The 19504-nt window shown below is 38.2% G+C and overlaps 1 protein-coding gene across 2 annotated transcripts in view; it reads left to right on the forward strand.

The window, feature by feature from the left end:
• LOC140740804 (calcium-transporting ATPase type 2C member 2-like) overlaps positions 1-19504 on the forward strand; it is a 74301-nt gene that overhangs the window by 12938 nt on the left and 41859 nt on the right. The window contains exons 2-7 of one of the 2 annotated variants that reach the window (XM_073070325.1): positions 5209-5325; positions 7066-7182; positions 12146-12235; positions 15225-15260; positions 15347-15408; positions 15657-15765. In XM_073070325.1, the coding sequence (XP_072926426.1) occupies positions 5209-5325; positions 7066-7182; positions 12146-12235; positions 15225-15260; positions 15347-15408; positions 15657-15765 (531 nt within the window). The remainder of the gene's footprint in view (positions 1-5208; positions 5326-7065; positions 7183-12145; positions 12236-15224; positions 15261-15346; positions 15409-15656; positions 15766-19504) is intronic. The other variant, XM_073070326.1, reaches the window with a different exon arrangement.

Genomic DNA, 19504 nt, shown 5'->3' on the forward strand with positions numbered 1-19504 from the left:
TTCTTAAAGTTTGGAAGTTGTAACCCTCCTAGGTCAAATTTCATGTCAATTTTTCCAACGATATTCTTGACATCTTGCCTTTCCAAAGGAACTTCCTCACACATTTATTTAACTCTTGAAAAAACTTCTGCGTAATTGTATTGGTAGTGTTTGGAATAAATATTGTAATCTAGGGAATATATTCATTTTTACAGCATTTACTCTGTCTACTAATGTTATTGGTAATGTAATCTATTTATCAAGATCTTCTTGAACTTTTTTCAATAATAGTAAATAATTTAATTTATATAAATTCTTTATATCATTATCAACTCTTATACCTAAATATTATGTACCATTTATCAGCCATCTAAATTGAGTTATTAGTCGACATTGACTATAATCTCCTTTAGTAAGGGGTAGAATTTCACTTTTATCCCAATTTATTTTGTAGCCTGATATTTTCCCATATTCTTCCAATCTAGAAGATAATTTATGCAGCGAATACAATGGGTTTGTTAAATAAAGCAAAACATCGTCAGCAAATAAATTAATCTTATATTCCTCCTGGTTAACTCTGAAACCCATAATATCTGGGTCCATTCTAATTAATTCAGCTAATGGTTCTATCGCCAACACAAATAAAGCTGGTGATAATGGACAACCTTGTCTAGTTGACATTGTTAACTGAAATGATGTTGAAATTAGACCATTTGTCACTACTTTAGCTTTGGATTAGTATTTAAGGTTTTAATCCATTTTATAAAAGATACTCCTAATCCATATTTTTCCAATACCTTAAATAAAAAATCCCATTCCAATCTATCAAATGCTTTTTCTGCATCTAAGGCAACTGCCACACTCATTTCCTCCCTCTTCTGTGCCAAATGAATTATGCTAAGTAACCGAGTTACATTATCTGCCGATTGTCTATTTTTGATAAATCCTGTTTGATCCATATGTATTAATTTTGGTAAGTATTTAGATAATCTATTAGATAAAATTTTTGCTATTATTTTATAGTCGGTATTCAACAAAGAAATAGGTCTGTATGATGTTGGCTTTAAAAGATCTCTATCTTTTTTTGGCAATACTATTAAAATAGCTGTCGAAAAAGATTCTGGAAGTTTATGCGTTCTTTCCGCTTGGTATATTAACTCCATAAAAGGAGGAATTAGAAATCTTTAAACTTTTTATAAAATTCAGGCGGAAAACCATCCTCTCCTGAGGATTTATTACTCTGAAGTGATCCTAAAGCTTCTTCGACCTCTTTTAATGTAAAAGGGATCTCTAATCCCTTCTGTTCTTCCGAATTCAATTTTGGAAGAGTAATTTGTGATTTTAAAAAAAACCTTTCTATCTCGACATTATCATTTTGTGATTCTGATTGATACAATTCAGAATAAAAATTCTTAAAAGTTTCATTAATTTCTAAAGGTTTATAAGTAATTTTATTTACACTTGTTCTAATTGCATTTATTGTTTTGGAAATCTGGTCTGTTTTTAACTGCCAAGCGAGAATTTTGTGTGATCTTTCACCTAGTTCATAATATCTTTGTTTAGTTCTCATAATTGCTTTTTCTGTTCGGTATGTCTGAAGTGTATTATATTGTAACTTCTTGTTAACAAGTTGTCTTCGTTTTTCTTCTGTCATATATCTTTGAGATTCTTTTTCTAATTTTGTAATCTCTTTTTCCAATTGATCTATTTCTACCATATATTCCTTCTTAATTTTAGAAGTATAACTTATTATCTGGCCTCTTAAATATGCCTTCATTGCTTCCCATACTATAAATTTATCATCAACTGAATGTAAATTTGTATTTAAAAAAATCTGAATCTGCTTTTTCATGAAATCACAAAAATCTTGACGTTTTAATAATATTGAATTAAATCTCCATCTGTAAATCGATTCCTCTTTATCCATCATTATCATTGTCATTGTCAAGGGGGAATGATCTGACAATATTCTTGCTTTATATTCCATATTTTTCACTCTGTCTTGAATATTCATTGATAATAGGAAAAAATCTATCCTTGAATAAGTTTTATGTCTATTTGAATAAAATGAGTAATCTCTTTCTTTTGGATTAATTCTTCTCCATATATCAATCAAATTTAAATCTTTCATCAATGATAAAGTTAATTTTGCTACTTTTGATTTTGTAACAACCTTTGTTGATCTATCTAAAACTGGGTCTAGACAAAAATTAAAATCTCCACCTATTAATATTTTGTCATGTGCGTCAGCCAAATTCAAAAAGGCCTCTTGTATAAATTTTACATCATTTTCATTTGGTGCATAAATATTCATGAGTCCATAGTTCTGAAAAAATTTGACAATGTATAATTACATATCTCCCCGCAGAATCAATTAATACATTTTGTATTTTAATTGGTAAAGTTTTATTAACCAAAATTGCAACTCCCCTCGCCTTTGAATTAAATGAAGCTACAATAACATTTCCGACCCAATCTCTCTTTAATTTCTGATGTTCTATCTCTGTTAAGTGTGTTTCTTGTAAAAAAGCTATATCTATTTTCATTTTCTTAATGTATATTAAAATTCTTTTTCTTTTCACCAGTCCATTAATCCCATTAACATTAAAACTTTAAAAATTCAGTAAATTAGTCATTATTTTTAACAGGGTTACTCCAGTCTATAGTAATACCTAACTTTTCAACTTTCATAGTACCTTGGGGAATCTTTTTAAAATTTTCCGTGTTGCTATGTGTCTTCCACACCCCCCCCCCCCCCCCCGATTGTCCAGGCAAAGAAAGAAAGATTAAAGAAAAATAGATTATAAAGAAAGAAATAACAAAATACCCCCCTACTGATGTTGTGAATAAAAAAAAACACAACATTACCCCCCTCCGTTGTACGGGTCATGGCAATCACCATGATTACACACGTGAATACTGTAGCAATCGATCCGAAGTTCCCCCAGCTCCCCTGTAACATAAAAAAGTATATATAAGAGAAGAAAAAATAATATCACTACTCTCGATTAATATTTCTCAAATTTTTACCTTTCTCCCCCTGTATCATATAATTAAGAATATATTTAAATATTCTTCTGTCCTTAAACATCCATCAACTCCATTCACTGTCCCTGTCTTCATCTTTAATCCATTTCACTTTTAAATCTTTGGGTGTGATTAGCGAATATTTGGGAGTTCTTGTAACCAGGGTGTGTGATGCTCACCTCCCCTGTCTGTATGAGACTGGTTAGGTTCAATCTCCAGGTCATGGTGTCCAGTATGTTTTGTGTTTATCACAATAAAGCTGCTGTTGTGTTAATGAGCTTCTTCGTCTGTCATTATGGAACAAATGCTCATAGCAATATCTTGATTATTGTAATTTACATTTTATTATTGTGTGTTGCAATGTACTGTTGCTAAAAACACACCAATTTCACAACATATGCCAATGAAATTAAACCTGATTTTTGACTTGGCTGTTTTTTTAAAAAATTTGCTTATCCTTTTCATTGGCTTCATTCCACTCCTGTGGCCATGTTACTAAACTTGTGGATCATAGTGACTAACATTACCATTCATTCCCTCTAAGAAATAGCACCACACCCTCCTCCCTGGGCAAAAACCAATGTCAATTGGGAATTACAACATGTGAACATCTGCAGATGCTGGCAATCCAAAGCAGCGCACAAAAAGTGCTGGAGCAACTCAACAGGTGAGGCAGCATCTATGGAAAAGAGTAACCAGTCAAAGATTGGAGCCAAAACCCTTCTTGGCCAAAAACTTTTGACTGTTTACTTTTTTTCATAGATAATGCCTGACCTGCTAAGTTCCTCCAACTTTTTGTGTGTGTGTTACTTTCAATTGGAATTAGGTTATTGCTGTGACATGTACCAAGATGCAGTGAAAATCTTGTCTTGCATATTGTTCATACAGTTCAGACCATTATACAATGCACTGAGGTAAAACAAGGTAAAAACACCAACAAAAAACAAGAGATTCTGCAGATCCAGAACAACAAGAATGCAGAATAAAGTGTAATAGCTACAGAGAAAGTGTTCTGTAGGTAAACAAGAAGGTGCAAAATCAGAACGAGCTAGATTGTCAGGTCAAAAGTCCAATTTATTGAACTAAGGAACTATTTAATAGTCTTATAAAAGCAGGATAGAAGCTGTTCTTGAGCTTGGTGGTACATGTTTGAGATGTTCTTGAGCCCATGTTTTCCATTATTTGTATATGCCAGTGGAAGTGAACGATGTCCAGCCAGCAGCCTGGACCTGTGACTGAGAGTCAGTCATTGATAAACCAGCTGAGCATGACGGATACTAACCTGTATATTATTCAGCCAGAGCAGCTTGGTTGATGTGTTTCTTCTTGTGCTGCATTGGATCTGGAGTAACATTTAATGCCACTTCCCATTCCCATTCCGATATGTCTATCCATGGCCTCCTCCACTGTTGTGATGAAGCCACACTGAGATTGGAAGAACAACATCATCTTATATTCCATTTGGGTAGCATCCGACTGATGGCATGAACATCAATTTCTTGGACTTCTGGTAATGTCCCCCATCCCCCCTTCACCATGTCCCATCCACTTTTCCGTCTCTCACCTTATCTCCTTGCCTGCCCATTGCCTCCCTCTGGTGCTCCTCCCTCCCCCACCTTTTTTTTTCTATCTTCAATGGCCTTCTGTTTCTTTCACTAATCAACTTCCCAGCTCTTCACTTCATCCCTCCCCCTCCAAGTTTCACCTATCACCTGGTGTTTCTCTCTCTCCTCACCCCACCTTTTAAATCTACTCCTCAGCCTTTTGTCTTCTGTCCTGCTGAAGAGTTTCAGCCAGAAATTTCAACCGTACTTTTTTTGTAGATGCTGCCTGGCCTGCTGAGTTCCTCCAGCATTTTGTGTGTGTGTTACTGGCACTGTAGAGTGATTGCTGTAACCACTGTGCTACTGTGCCACTCCTGTATTCTACTGTAACACAACTATTGGAGCTGCATATTCACCATTATGGTAACATGAGCCAAAAATCTGTAGTATTTTTGTGTAAAATGAGGCATTTGAGCTATATTTTGGGGCATATCTTAACCTAATATTAATTAAGTGTATTAACCCATTTGAAGAGTTTTTTTCTTTCAACCTGATTTTCTTGGTAAATTATTAGAAAGCTGATATGCTGTAAATTGTGCAAATTGCAAATTTTACTGTAGATGACATAATACCCACAAACATTTACAATATTCACCAGCAGACAGATGCAGAACTTCAGGAACTAAAAGTTAACAGCAATAAAGAATCAATCCATCCAGTTTCTTCCAAGGAAGCCAGCGCACGCCATTTTGATGACTTAATAAGGGACCTTCAGGTAAGAATGAGATGTTGTCATCAATGTTTATTTGAATACTTCTTTGTACTTTCAGTGCACAGTATTGGAGCAAATATTTTTCTTACCTTGAGAAGAATGCCTGAAATTGCTGTTTGCTTATTCATAAAACTATGAATAGTCATGCCAAGCCAAAATCACTGTAATAAAATAAAACTTAGATTTCTTGGATCATATTAATTCTGTATCCTAAATTTTATTCATGAATAGCCAGTAGTAATTGAATCTTTGCAGTCACCCTTCATTTCATGAAGATTAGTGTCAGTACAATGCCTTCTCAGGCTGTAGCATGCTTGTGTATCCCAGTGGGAGTTGGTAACATTTTTATTTTGGTTTGGATATCCTATATTTGAATTGAAAACTCCCTAGCCCCATCAATTTTTCATTAAATTTCCCTTACCTAGAAAGATCAGATCTTGGGTGGGCCTTGAACTGAATAATTCCAGAACAGTACTTAAAAAGACAAGAAGAAGCAGAAGACATAGGCCTTCAAAGCCAGTTCCAGCATTCAACAAGTGTATGGCTCATCTTCTTTCTCAGCACTATCTGCTTGCACTCCATCCTTTGCATAAAAAAATATTATCCTCATCTTAGTTCTATTTGGCCTTTCCTTTTCATTCTGTGACTGTATCCCTGGTTCTACCTATGGTTTCAGCAAGGGACACACCCTTCCAACTTCCTGCTGTTGAATCTTTCAATCTTCTGAACTCTGGAAAATCCAGCCCAGTTTACTCAATCTGTCCTCAAACCTGTCACCCCTGGAATCACGCCAGTGAATTTTGTTGCACACTTTCTATGGCAAGTATATCTTTTTTTTAGGTGAATGGACCAAACCTATACCAAATATTTCGGCAGCAGTGTCACCAAGCCCCTATATAATTGCTATAAGACATCTTTAGTTGTATGTTCAAATCTATGAATAATAAAGGCCAACCTCAGCCATCAATTGCACCTACATATTGGGTATCATTGCCAGTGCCCCTTTCAATGTCAGCAGGATCTAATGTCTCCCACCATTGCATTTTCTATAATTGTGCTCTAACATGAACAATTTCTCATTTTCCAAATATTGCATTTCAACTTCTTACTTCCTCACTGAGGGTGTTTATATTTGAAACTTCTTTACACCCACTTTCCTAATCACAATACCACATGGTTTAATACTGTAGGTAAATTCAGAAGTATAATGTTTGGTTCCTTCAGCCAATCTTCTCAGTTGTTAATAGCTGGCTCCCATGTACCAACAGATTACCAACTCGAGTATTTTTTTTTTTTGCTTTCCATCCTATAACCAGTTTTCAATTCATGTCAGTCTGTTACCACAAAGTCAAACCTACTCTCACCTTGTTGACTAATTTCCTGTGTGGGGCACTATGAAAGCTTTCTGATAATCCAAATATCCAGTTGATCCTGGAATCGGTCAACATGTGAAATGGTCTTCATGGATGATTGCTGCTACATATGAAAAAAGATCACTGGGGAAATAGATGGGAAATAAAATTATGTTGAGTTGGCATTGATACTTGTACTGTGTATAAAAGAAATTAAATTTCCAAACTATTATACATTACACATTGCACTATACAGCAAAAGAGGTACCTAATTTGAACCATGAAAATTGCCTGGAAAATTATTGTGTATTAATCATATCATTTACAGAAGTGCATTTGTGGTTATAATTTTATGAAAATAACTTGTCATAAATAATATCTTTGGTGATAGGCTGATTTGGAGAATGGTCTCACAGAGGTTCAGGTGCTCGAGCGACGGCATAAGTTTGGATGGAATGATTTTGAAGTGGACAAACCTGAACCAATTTGGAAGAAGTACCTTGGCCAGGTACTAATCAGAATGGTTATTTTAAAATTTAATAAAAACCTTTACCTTTTAATGTGACAAGTTACCTCTAATGTTGCTTGAACTTCATTATAACTTAATGTGTTAGTTGTGATTTTTTCCCTCAATTATCCAAATGTGAGAGATAGTTTTGCTTATGATACATTTTATGTAATTCATGAAATTCATTTAGATCCTGTTTTGTAAATGTAAAATGTGGATATTTTAAATGTACCTGCAGTACATTTTCTGTTCGATGCTGTGCACTGTAAAGAACATATTGAAGCCACTGCATTAGTTGTAAGGACTATAAAGTTGCAAGTATACAGAGCCTTGTGACAGTAGTCTGACAAATTTCAAAACTGCCTTCCTGGCAGGATACTTGGTAGTGTGGAGGAGCAGAGGGATCTGGGGGTGCATGTCCACAGATCCCTGAAAGTTGCCTCACAGGTAGATAGGGTAGTTAGAAGTAGATAAGTACTTTGTGGAGATTTGTGATATATATGATTATATAATATATATGTACAATGTCTGGAATACATCTTATGGAAGTGTTTGTTTGATGATGAACTTCAAAAAAAATAAATTACAAGAAAAAAGAAAGCTTATGGGGTGTTAGCTTTCATAAGTCGATGGATAGAGTTTATGAGACACGATGTAATGATACAGCTCTATAAAACTCAAGTTAGGCCACACTTGGAGTACTGTGTCCAGTTCTGGTCGCCTCACGAAAGGAAGGATGTGGAAGCATTGGAAAGGGTACAGAGGAGATTTACCAGGGTGCTGCCTGGTTTAGAGAGTATGGATTATGATCAGAGATTAAGGGAGCTAGGGCTTTACTCTTTGGAGAGAAGGAGGATGAGAGGAGACATGATAGAGGTGTACAAGATATTAAGAGGAATAGACAGAGTGGACAGCCAGTGCCTCTTCCCCAGGGCACCACTGCTCAGTACAAGAGGACATGGCTTTAAGATAAGGGGAGGGAAGTTCAAAGGGGATATTAGAGGAAGGTTTTTCACTCAGAGAGTGGTTGGTGTGTGGAATGCACTGCCTGAGTCAGTGGTGGAGGCAGATACACTAGTGAAGTTTATGAGACTACTAGACAGGTATATGGAGGAATTTAAGGTGGGGGGTTATATGGGAGGCAGGATTTGAGGATCGGCACAACATTGTGGGCCAAAGGGCCTGTACTGTGCTATACTATTCTATGTTTTACATTCAAACTTTATTGAATTGAGAGATCACACCTCCAAAATATCTATCATTCAAATTGGTAATGACTTAATCTTTCTTCCCACTTTCCTTCCACCACTTGAAGTCAGCCATTTACTGACAGATTAACCTGTCTGTACTTTAACCATGACATGATTTTATTAATGGAAGATGTCAAATGTTCTTCGGATACAAAAAGAGAAAATATTGGTAGGTAAAGTAGCATTTCTGGGGGGCTGGAGGTAGTTGAGTTAACGTTTCAAGACTGAGAAATGAGAGATAAGGCAAGTTCATGCAAAGCAGAGAACGAGGAAGAGAAATGATCAGAACTAAAGGTGAGGTGTGCAATGGGGTGGTGAAAGTACATGACATTGGGATTAGCTCGGAGAGCATCATGGTTGGGATGGACTGAAGGCCTGTATCTGTGCTACATTACTCTTTGTGACCCATGACAATAGAAACTATAATGCAAATCAAACTCCAGGCTTGGTTTTGCCTCCTTCCTTTCTCTGCAGATTAAAACATGTTTGACCATTCTGAACTAAGTTTGGCAACCAAATATTTAAGCCCTATTTCTTTATCTGCAAATGCTTCCTGACCTTTTAATATAGTTTTACTATTGGCTCTTTACAATTCATATTTACAATTTTTGCAATGGTCTCTTGATCTCACAATCCACCTTGTTATGATCTTGTACCTTATTGTCTACCTGCATTGCATTTTCTCTGTAGCTGTTGTCTGGTCAGGAGGGCTTTGGAATAAATGTTTTAAAAAGTGAAGAAGAAAGTGCTCTGTTCTATTTATAAAATCTGTGGAAGGTACAGATATTTCCGTTTTATTTCAGATTGCCATCGTTTCTGATATTTTACTTATGGGCTGATCCAGCCTGTGGGAAACTAAAACAATGATCACTTTCAGTAAGTGGTGAAAAGGAAGACCAGGTTTTACAAAAGTGACATGGGGGTACAAGGCTGGCAACTTCTCGAGCATGTAACATTAAGATTAAAATGGTGATCAGAGAAGAGGGCACAGTAGGTGCAATGAGTATGGATTTTAGAGCAAAACCAAAGACAATGGCTTGCCTTTCTCTGTGTCAGATGCACTTACAGTAATCAGAGTGAAAGCAACTATGTATGTGAGTGTGACGGGGAGGGGTGGGCATGCATTACATGTATTGATCATTGGCTGTCAGCTACAGACATTAAAAGACAAGTTCATTGCCAGAGCAAAGAAAGGAGCTGGAAAAATTACTGCTGACTCCACCCACCCTAGCAGTCAACTATTCACCAAATTGCCATTAGGGAGATGCTACAGGTCCATCACCATCAGAACACGTCATCTCCAAAACTTCTTTCCTGTAGCTATCCAGCTTCTCAACAAACTCACTCAGGGGGAACTCCCTAAATGTCCCTGAACAACTTTCATGAAATTCTTTCCTGCTTGCCTTGTTCTGCTGCTAATTATGGAGTCTGTTCTTAAGTTCACATTTATTTGTGTCTGATTATTGACATTTGTGCATGTGACCATTCTACTAATTGTCGATTGCCCTTGGCTGTTCGCACTATTTTCTTGTAAATAGTTCATTACCATTATGTTTTCTGCTATGGTATTGTCCTGTGTTTTATGCTTGGCACCAATCCACAATCATTTCTTTTATGTTTCATACGCTGGCAATAAAATGATTCTGATTGAGTGGTGATATTGACAAGAAAGGGGTTTAGATAGTTGGGCTTGCCATGGGTAAATAGATTTTTCATTTTAAAAAGCTTGCCTCTGTTTCATCTGATATTCGACATCAAAATATTTGTAAATAAATATCTCTGGTTTAGAATATCTGTACATCTACCAGCAATGTTGTCAATCAGATTCATGGGTGAATCAATTTAATTTTTTTTGTCAAAATTGTTTAATGTAATTTCCTTCACAGAAGTTTAAAAAGAACAAAGTAATTATAGCTCTGGATCTGATGCAGCACAACCCACCCCACCCTGCACCCACCCACAAAAGTAAATAACATAAAAATAATAAAAACACAATGTAAATGTAAATACATTGGATACATAGATTAATTATATTCCATAAAGTGTTGCTAGGCTGTACATCTGAATGATGGGATATAATAAAGTAGTGCTGGAGTTGGTTGGTGGAAGTTTTGGTCAGTCTTACTGCTTGGGGAAAGTAAATCCTTTGTGATGTTGCTGGCCCTTTTCCAACACCTTTCTGTACGTATATTCTTGATGGCGAGTAGGTTGGTGCTAGTTATGTGATGGACCAATTTGACTACCCGTTGTAGAGCACTCCTATCCGCCGCAGTGCCGTTTCTGTACCAAGCAGTGATGCAGCTTGTTGGGATGCTCTTTACCGCGTGTCTCTAGAATGATGTGAGTATGAATGCATAAAGCCCAGGTCTCGTAAGCTTCCCCAGAACGTAAAGGCATTGTTGAACGTTCTTGATTGTGTAAGGTACATGAGGGGTGATTGATAAATTCATGGCCTAAGGTAGAAGGAGTCAATTTTAGAAAACCTAGCACATTTATTTTTCAACATAGTCCCCTTCTATATGTACACAGTTAGTCCAGCGGTCGTGGAGCATACGGATCCCTGTTTTGTAGAAGTGGTCCATAGTAGGGGTGATTGGTAAGTTCGTGGCCTAGGGTTGAAGGATACGAGTTATTAACTTCAAACTTTCTGCATTATCACTCAAAGAGTTGAACTGCATGTGCATGTAACGAGAGTGTCTTGGACCTCCAGGTGATCCACAGCAGAGGTGACGGATAAATTTGTGGCCTAAGGTGGAAGGAGATGAGTTTTACAACTCTCATTACGTGCACGTGCAGTTCAACCCTTTGAGTGAAAATTCAGAAAGTTTGAAGTTAATAACTCACCTCATTCTACCTTAGGCCACAAACTTATCGCACCAGTGTTGAAGATGATGAGGAAGGAAGAACAGTTGTGCATCTTGACTCTTCAAGGTCTGTTGTTTAGTAAGTCCAACATCCAGTTGCACAGTGATGTAGTTAAACCAAGCAGCTGTAAAAATTGATTTTCATCACAACTTGTTATCTATTATCAGGCGCGCGCACGCACGTGTGTACACTTATTCAAACATAGGCATAAAGGAATTAGAAACTATTAGTTTTGTGTATTGATTTCATATTGCAGAGTTAGAGGTTGAGTGTTTAACTAAGATCTTAATCCATTTTATACAACCTTGGTTCTTAAATTCTGCTTATTTTCCTGTACTGAGACATATTTTGCTTCTCTCGCACAAAATTGATGCATTGTTCATTAAATTGTTGGTCACAAGGAAAAGTGAACCATTTTCAGAGTGGAACTGTGGGCACTTTTGTTTGTGCCACCAATTACCCAGCTATACTCCACTACCGGATTCCACATGGTGGAGCATAAGCTTACCTATTTCTCTGGGAATGGGTGTAATATCTGCCAACTAAACTTCTGTCGGTTCATGCGCAAGGTCCATGAACCCATTCACTTGAATGAATAGGATCAGCTGCAACAAAGAAGTGTTTTATTATGCTTAATTATGCCTGCTTTAACATTTGATTTTATTTGTGTTTTACATAATTCAAAATTCAAATGTTTTATTAGTTTTTAAGTTGTTTAATTGATCTTTGCTAGCTTTGAATGCATGTCATTGGAATCAAGTACATGCAAATTGTAGACAATTATAATAAGCTGTGGTTTTATTATATTCATATGTAATATATTTAGTCTTATTTTTTTTCAACTCTAGTTCAAAGATCCCCTTATTCTGTTGCTCTTGGCATCAGCTGTTATTAGCCTCATCACTAAAGAGATTGAAGATGCAGTGAGCATAACGGTGGTATGTAAAATTATGTATCATTCAATTAATATTAAATATATTCTCATGTACCACTGTAACGTTTAATCAGAGTTGGGGAGTTGGCTGAAGATGTGTTCATATAGCTGGTCCAGTTGAATTTCTGGTCAGTGGTGGCACCTTTCTGTAGATACTAGGGTCTGGCATAGTAATATAGACAGCTGGCGAGATTTTCTCTAGTTGTACATAGTCATGAATAAGGAGAGAGAACACAGAACAGAACAACAAAGTATAGGTCCATCTACCCATGATGTAGTGCTGACTTATCCCATGATCAATCTAACCATTCCTTCCTATGCAGCCCATAACCCTCCTTTTTTTTTCTTGCATCCATACTTCTTCTAAATGTCTCCATTTGTATAGGCCTCTGCCACAGGGATTCCCAACCTTTTTTATGCCATGGACCAATACGATTGAGCAAGGATTCCACACTAGGAACCATTCCTCCACCACCACACCCAGCAATGTTTTCCAGGCACCCATCGCTCTCTCTGTTTTTTTTTATATAAACTACCTCCTGATATCTTCTTTAAAATATTTTCAACTCACCTTGCGCTGATGTCCTCTGGAATTGGCCATTGACAGTGGGATAAAGACTCCAGCTATGCACACTTTCTATGCTTCTCATAATTATATACACCTCTATCAAGTTGCCTCTCATTTTCCATCACTTCAAAGGGAAGAGCCCCAGTTGCTCAACCTTTCCCCCTAAGTCATGTTCTCTAATTCAGGCAGCATTCTTGTAAAATGTCCTCTGCACTCTCTCTAAAGTTTTCACACCCTTCTCATAAGGAGGTGATCGAATATGAATACAATGTAAAAATGTGGTCTAACCAGAGCTTTATAAAGCTGCAAAGTTATCTCACAGCTCTTGAACTCATTCCCCCAACTAATGAAGACCAGCATGCCATATGAGTTCATAATCACCCAATCAACTAGCAAGACAACTTTGAGGGATCTGTTGGCTTGGACGCAAAGGTCGCTCTGTTCTTCTATACTGCTACAAATCCTGCCCTTAACCTTGTAATCTGTCTTCAAATTCGATCTTCCAAAGTTGCTTCACGCTTTTTTTGCATCGAACTCCATTTGCCATTTCTCTACATCCTATCAATACACTGTTATTGTTGTGTCTGTGCACAGCTACATATCAATTAAATAAAAGTACGCATGTGGGAGATGACTTTAACTGGTGTATTCACATTGCAGTGAGAGAGAGAGACAGAGAGAGAAGAATTTGCATATGTAGACAACAGATCAATATATACTGCTCAGGGGAGTCATTGCTCTGAAAGAAATAGATCCATACATTACACTTCCTCCCCCCTTAGATAAATGCAACATAAAACTGTATGTGTACAAAACATTCAATTTTCCTTTCACAACCCATATTCCAAATAACCATGCTTTCACAGTAACAGTCCACAACTAACTTCACAGTTCTAAAGGTTCAGTCTTTTGGGTGGTGCTCTGTTTCTTTCAGGATAGAGCCTCTGGACCTGTGGAGTGGCATCACATTTGGCAGGTGTCTTGTCAAAAACAATGTTTTCAATTACCATTGTCATGTTGCTGTCAGTGACATGTTCATCACTGAGGGCAAGTCCGGTGGCTGTAATGTGTCCCATTTTGTCGGATGCAATCTAGTCAGTGTGTTGTTCAGTTGCACGTCCAATAGCTCGTCCACGTGATGTCTCCATGTATGATCTCCAACATCTGCTTTGTACATCACTGGTCCAGTTCTGTAGCTATCCTACCAGGTGGCTACTTGTCTTCTCGGAAATCATGCTCTAGGACTTCCTGTCCAATCTTGAAGCTGTTTGCTGCTTTACTTAGCAACCAGCTGAACTATTTTTTCTACACTTCCCTCCGTAGGTCTGTGCGAGATCTCAGATTCCTACTCATGAACAGCATAGCAGGTGTTTGGGAGTAAACCCCAAGGGAAAAATCCAGACCTGGAGTCCCTAAAGCAGTCCAACATTGAGTTCAATACTGACTGGCAACCCCTGTGATGCTACTGGACCCAAACTGTATCGGTTTCTGCCATCAGTTGCGTGGAGAGGGGGAGCTTGCTACATGGACAAAAGCTTGCTCTCCACATTGTACTGCCCAGGCTTGTGTATTGAGACAGCTAGGATGCAATATCCATGGTCAACTCTGACCAACGAAGGCCTCGTGAACATCACACTGCTGAGCTATTTTCCATACCAAAGGGCAAATGGCAGTGTTGACATGGTATTGAAACAGCTTGGGGCAGAGATAATTCTGGAGTGAAAGACCTCTACTACAGCTGGATCATTATCTGGTCCCATTGTATTTATGGTTTCCCATACTCTCGGCTGTTTTATGTTGTCAAAAGAAGTGTCTCAGATTGTTTGGAGATTGTGGTGGGAACTTGGGGGATGTGGGGGAGGTAGAAAGCAAAATGGATCATTCACCTGGCACTTCTTTATGAACGTGGTTGTGAATGCATAAGCCTTGTCTTGAACACTAAGAGTCTACCATCACTGAGGATTGGGAAGCTCATTGATTTGATTGGGGCATGATGAGAAAATGAGGATAAGGACGTGTCTGTTGATGGGACTGAGAAACGGACATGGTAAAACAGAAAACTTAAGCAAGACCTAATGGTTGGCAGTTCAATGTGCTGGATTTTAAGACCTCAGGATCAATTTAGAAGCTTTTGCAAAAGTGCAATCTATTTAATATCAATTGCCTTTACCTGATTATGAAAATGTCTCAATATGTGGAAGGATTTCTGGAGCAGTCCTTCTGATAGAATGCCTAATTCAAGATAGCTGAACTTACGTTCTGAGCTTTTCTGAAGAGGAAAGAATTGAGTTTAGAAACCTCAGGCTACCTTTTGTGCTCTGGCCCCTTAATGTATAAAAGTTTAAAAAAAACAGAAGGTGTGTATAATTTGTGAAATTGGAATTATATCATTACAACCTTAATTTTATATTTTTCCCTTTTACAGGCTATAATAATTGTGGTTACAGTTGCCTTTGTGCAGGTAAGTTGTTAGTTTAATGTCATTCCTTTGTGAAATTAATGACATAATACATCAAAATATTATTTAGAAATGTATTTTTCTTTCAGGAGTACCATTCTGAAAAATCTGTACGAGAGCTTGGTAAATTAATCCCTCCAGAATGTAACTGGTAAGTGTCACCTTCAGATATCTCGGACGGACAAGGAAATATTGCAAAGAAACTTATTTTTTTTAGGAGATACTTGAATACTGTAATTGCAGTTTTTAATCCATGATAGGAACCCACTTTGTGGAGGTAATGGTTTTCAAACAGTACCCTGAAATAGCAGTTTAAAAATTCCCTTTCAGTTATTTTCAAAGTTCTATATCTGAGAAGAGTGGCTGCTCAAACTGCTGTGATTGTCCTCTCATTCATAGCATCCGTGAAGGCAAAGTGGAACACATACCAGCAAAGGAACTTGTGCTGGGTGACACCGTGTGCCTCTCCATTGGTGATCGTGTCCCTGCAGATATGAGACTGATGGAGGTTTGTTCATTCGATGTTAAAATAAAAACGTAGGAGACTGTGAGGCCTTGCATCTTTCTGCCATTCAGGTAGATTATGACAGATCTGATCTTGCTCTCAGATGCTTATTCCTTCCTGTCTCCATAGCCTGATCAAAAAAATTTTCTCTTGCTGCCTTAAATATGTTCAGTGATCCATTCTCCGCTGTTCCGTGCAGTAGAGAATTCCAGAGGTTCACCATAACCCTAGAGAAGAAATTCTTCCTCATCTGCATTTTAAGTGGGTAACCCACATTCTGAAATTACACCCCTAGCTACAGATATCTCTGAAAGGAAAACATCCTCTCTGCATTTCAGCTCTCATTTTTCTAACCGTTCAGCAAATTGAAGAACTGGTCTGTAATTTGGAATTCCTGTTCAGTTCTATCTATTCTTAAAAATAATGATGAATAGCAAATCAGAACTGGGGGAAACTGCACAGAGCTTTGGAGAATTACTGGTGTAGCCACTGTAAAGAAGTGGAGAGAGTGAGTAATTTCAAGTTCCTGGGTGTCAATATCTCTGAGGACCTAACCTGGTCGCAACATATATTTGCAAGACAGAAACTATATTTCATTAGAAGTTTGAGGAGATTTGGTTTGTCATCTAAAAACACCTACAAATGTACCATGGAGAGTATTCTGATTGGCTGCATTACCATCTGGCATGGCGTAGGGGGTGGGGGGAAGTGGTCTACTGCACAGGATCGAAATAAGTTTCAGAAAGTTGTAAAATCAGTCATTTCTATCATGGATACTAGCCTCCATAGAATCCAAGACATCTTCAAGGAGTGGTGCCTCAGAAAGGTGGCATTCATCATTAAGGTCTCCCACCACCCAGAATGTGCCTTTTTCTCATTGTTACTGTCAGGAAGGAGGCACAGAAGCTAGAAGGCACACTACCAATGATTCAGGAACAACTTCTTCCCCTCTGCCATTCGATTTCTAAATGGACACTGAACCTATGAACACTACCTCAATACTTTTTTTTAAAAATTTTACTTATGTTTTTGCACTTCTTATATCTATGTATCCCCTCTCGCTATGAAACAGGGACACCTCTTTTTCCCTTATTAGGGAGAGTGAGAGCCTGTGGTATGTCAAATTACTGGGCAAACAAGTAGTCTTTGGAGTACTGCAAGTCTGTGTCTTTATTGATGCTTTGCTGCACGCTTGAGTGCTCGGTGGAGGGCACTAATGCTGTTTTTGCTGGTGGGGAGGGGGATTGTTGCTTTGCTGATGCTTATGCATGGGAGGGGGGAGCTGTCATTCATTCTTTCAGGCACCCCTCTATTTTTGTGTCTGTTTGTGAAGAAAAAGAATTTCAGGATTTATATTGTATACATTTCTCTGGCATTAAATGTACTTTTGAAACATTCGAACTCATTTTAACTTGCCTATTTAATATACATGTACTTACTGTAATTCAGTTTTTTTCTATATTTATCATGTATTGCATCATACTGCTGCTGCAAAGTTAAGTTTCAGGACATATGCCAGTGTTACTAAACCTGATTCTGATTCTGATGGCTAGTGACATTCTCCAACAGGGTGTGAGAATAGTAGTTTTATTTCTAGAGAATTGTGTTTTTACACATTCATTATCTTTGATGTAGCATATGCTGCTCGTTCATGTACTTCAGGATGTCATTTGGGAGTAGATGTAAGATTTTACAATATTTGCTTTTGAATAAATGTTGAAGCAGATATTGAGGAAGAGTCAACACAGATAACTGCATAGATCACCTGAAGCATCATATAATGTTCCATAAACATTCAACACGTCTTTGTCTTTGTGTGTCATAGGTGCAACTGTGAGCATAATTTACTTTTAGTTTTCCATGATGCATTCAGAATTGGCATCAACTAATCATATCCATCCACTGAGCTTGTCACAACACATACCATTCTTTTTATTTGCTTTCTTTTTTTTACAGCTTTTACTTAAGATAAAGTGTAAAATATTGTTTTCTCTTGGTGGACCATTAAGCTTAATGGGCCTGTTAGACAGTGTTTACAGTATATAGTAAGAAGCTATATTAGAACAGGAAGTTTTAAGATCAGTTTCACCAGGAGCATTTCCAAGTTTCTTCCCTGCCCCAGCCAAAAATTTCAAGTGTTTAAAGAATTTTTTTTAATGAGAATTTTCCCCAACCTTTAAGGTCTACCTTGGAACTCACAGGAGGAAAGGTCCCGACATAGAACATAGAATAGAACAGCACATTACAGGCCCTTCAGCCCACAATGTTGTGCCGACCCTCAAACCCTTCCTCCCATATTAAACCATATTAAACCCTGCCTGCCCCATCTTAAATTCCTCCATATACCTGTCTAGTAGTCTCTTAAATTTCACTAGTGTATCTGCCTCCACCACTGACTCAGGCAGTGTATTCCACGCACCAACCACTCTCTGAGTGAAAAACCTTCCTCTAATATTCCCCTTGAACTTCCCACCCCCTTACCACTGTATTGAGCAGTGGTGCCCTGGGGAAAAGGCACTGGCTGTCCATTCTGTTTATTCCTCTTAGTATCTTGTACACCTCTATCATGTCTCCTCTCATCCTCCTTCTCTCCAAAGAGTAAAGCCCTAGCTCCCTTAATCTCTGATCATAATCCATACTCTCTAAACCAGGCAGCATCCTGGTAAATCTCCTCTGTACCCTTTCCAATGCTTCCACATCCTTCCTTTCGTGAGGCGACCAGAACTGGACACAGTACTCCAAGTGTGGCCTAACTAGAGTTTTATAGAGCTGCATCATTACATCGCATCTCTTAAACTCTATCCCTTGACTCATGAAAGCTAACACCCCATAAGCTTTCTTTAATACCCTATCTACCTGTGAGGCAACTTTCAGGGATCTGTGGACATGTACCCCCAGATCTCTCTGCTCTTCCACACTACCAAGTATCCTGCCATTTACTTTGTACTCTGCCTTGGAGTTTGTCCTTCCAAAGTGTACCACCTCACACTTCTCTGGGTTGAACTCCATCTGCCACTTCTCAGCCCACTTCTGCATCCTATTAATGTCTCTCTGCAATCTTCAACAATCCTCTACACTATCTACAACACCACCAACCTTTGTGTCGTCTGCAAACTTGCCAACCCACCCTTCTACCCCCACATCCAGGTCGTTAATAAAAATCACAAAAAGTAGAGGTCCCAGAACAGATCCTTGTGGGACCCCACTAGTCACAACCCTCCAATCTAAATGTACTCCCTCCACCATAACACTCTGCCTTCTGCAGGCAAGACAATTCTGAATCCACCTGGCCAACCTTCCCAGGATCCCATGCCTTCTGACTTTCTGAATAAGCCTGCCTTGTGGAACCTTGTCAAATGCCTTACTAAAATCCATGTAGATCACATCCACTGCACAACCCTCATCTATATGCCTGGTCACCTCCTCAAAGAACTCTATCAGGCTTGTTAGATATGATCTGCCCTTCACAAAGCCATGCTGACTGTCCCTGATCAGACCATGATTCTCTAAATGCCCATAGATCCTATCTCTAAGAATCTTTTCCAACAGCTTTCCCACCACAGATGTAAGGCTCACTGGTCTGTAATTACCTGGACTATACCTACTACCTTTTTTGAACAAGGGGACAACATTCACCTCCCTCCAATCCTCCGGTACCATTCCCGTGGACAACGAGGACATAAAGATCCTAGCCAGAGTTTCAGCAATCTCTTCCCTTGCCTCATGGAGCAGCCGGGGGAAT

Source organism: Hemitrygon akajei, chromosome 17 (genome assembly GCF_048418815.1).
Source record: "Hemitrygon akajei chromosome 17, sHemAka1.3, whole genome shotgun sequence".
Taxonomy (NCBI): domain Eukaryota; kingdom Metazoa; phylum Chordata; class Chondrichthyes; order Myliobatiformes; family Dasyatidae; genus Hemitrygon; species Hemitrygon akajei.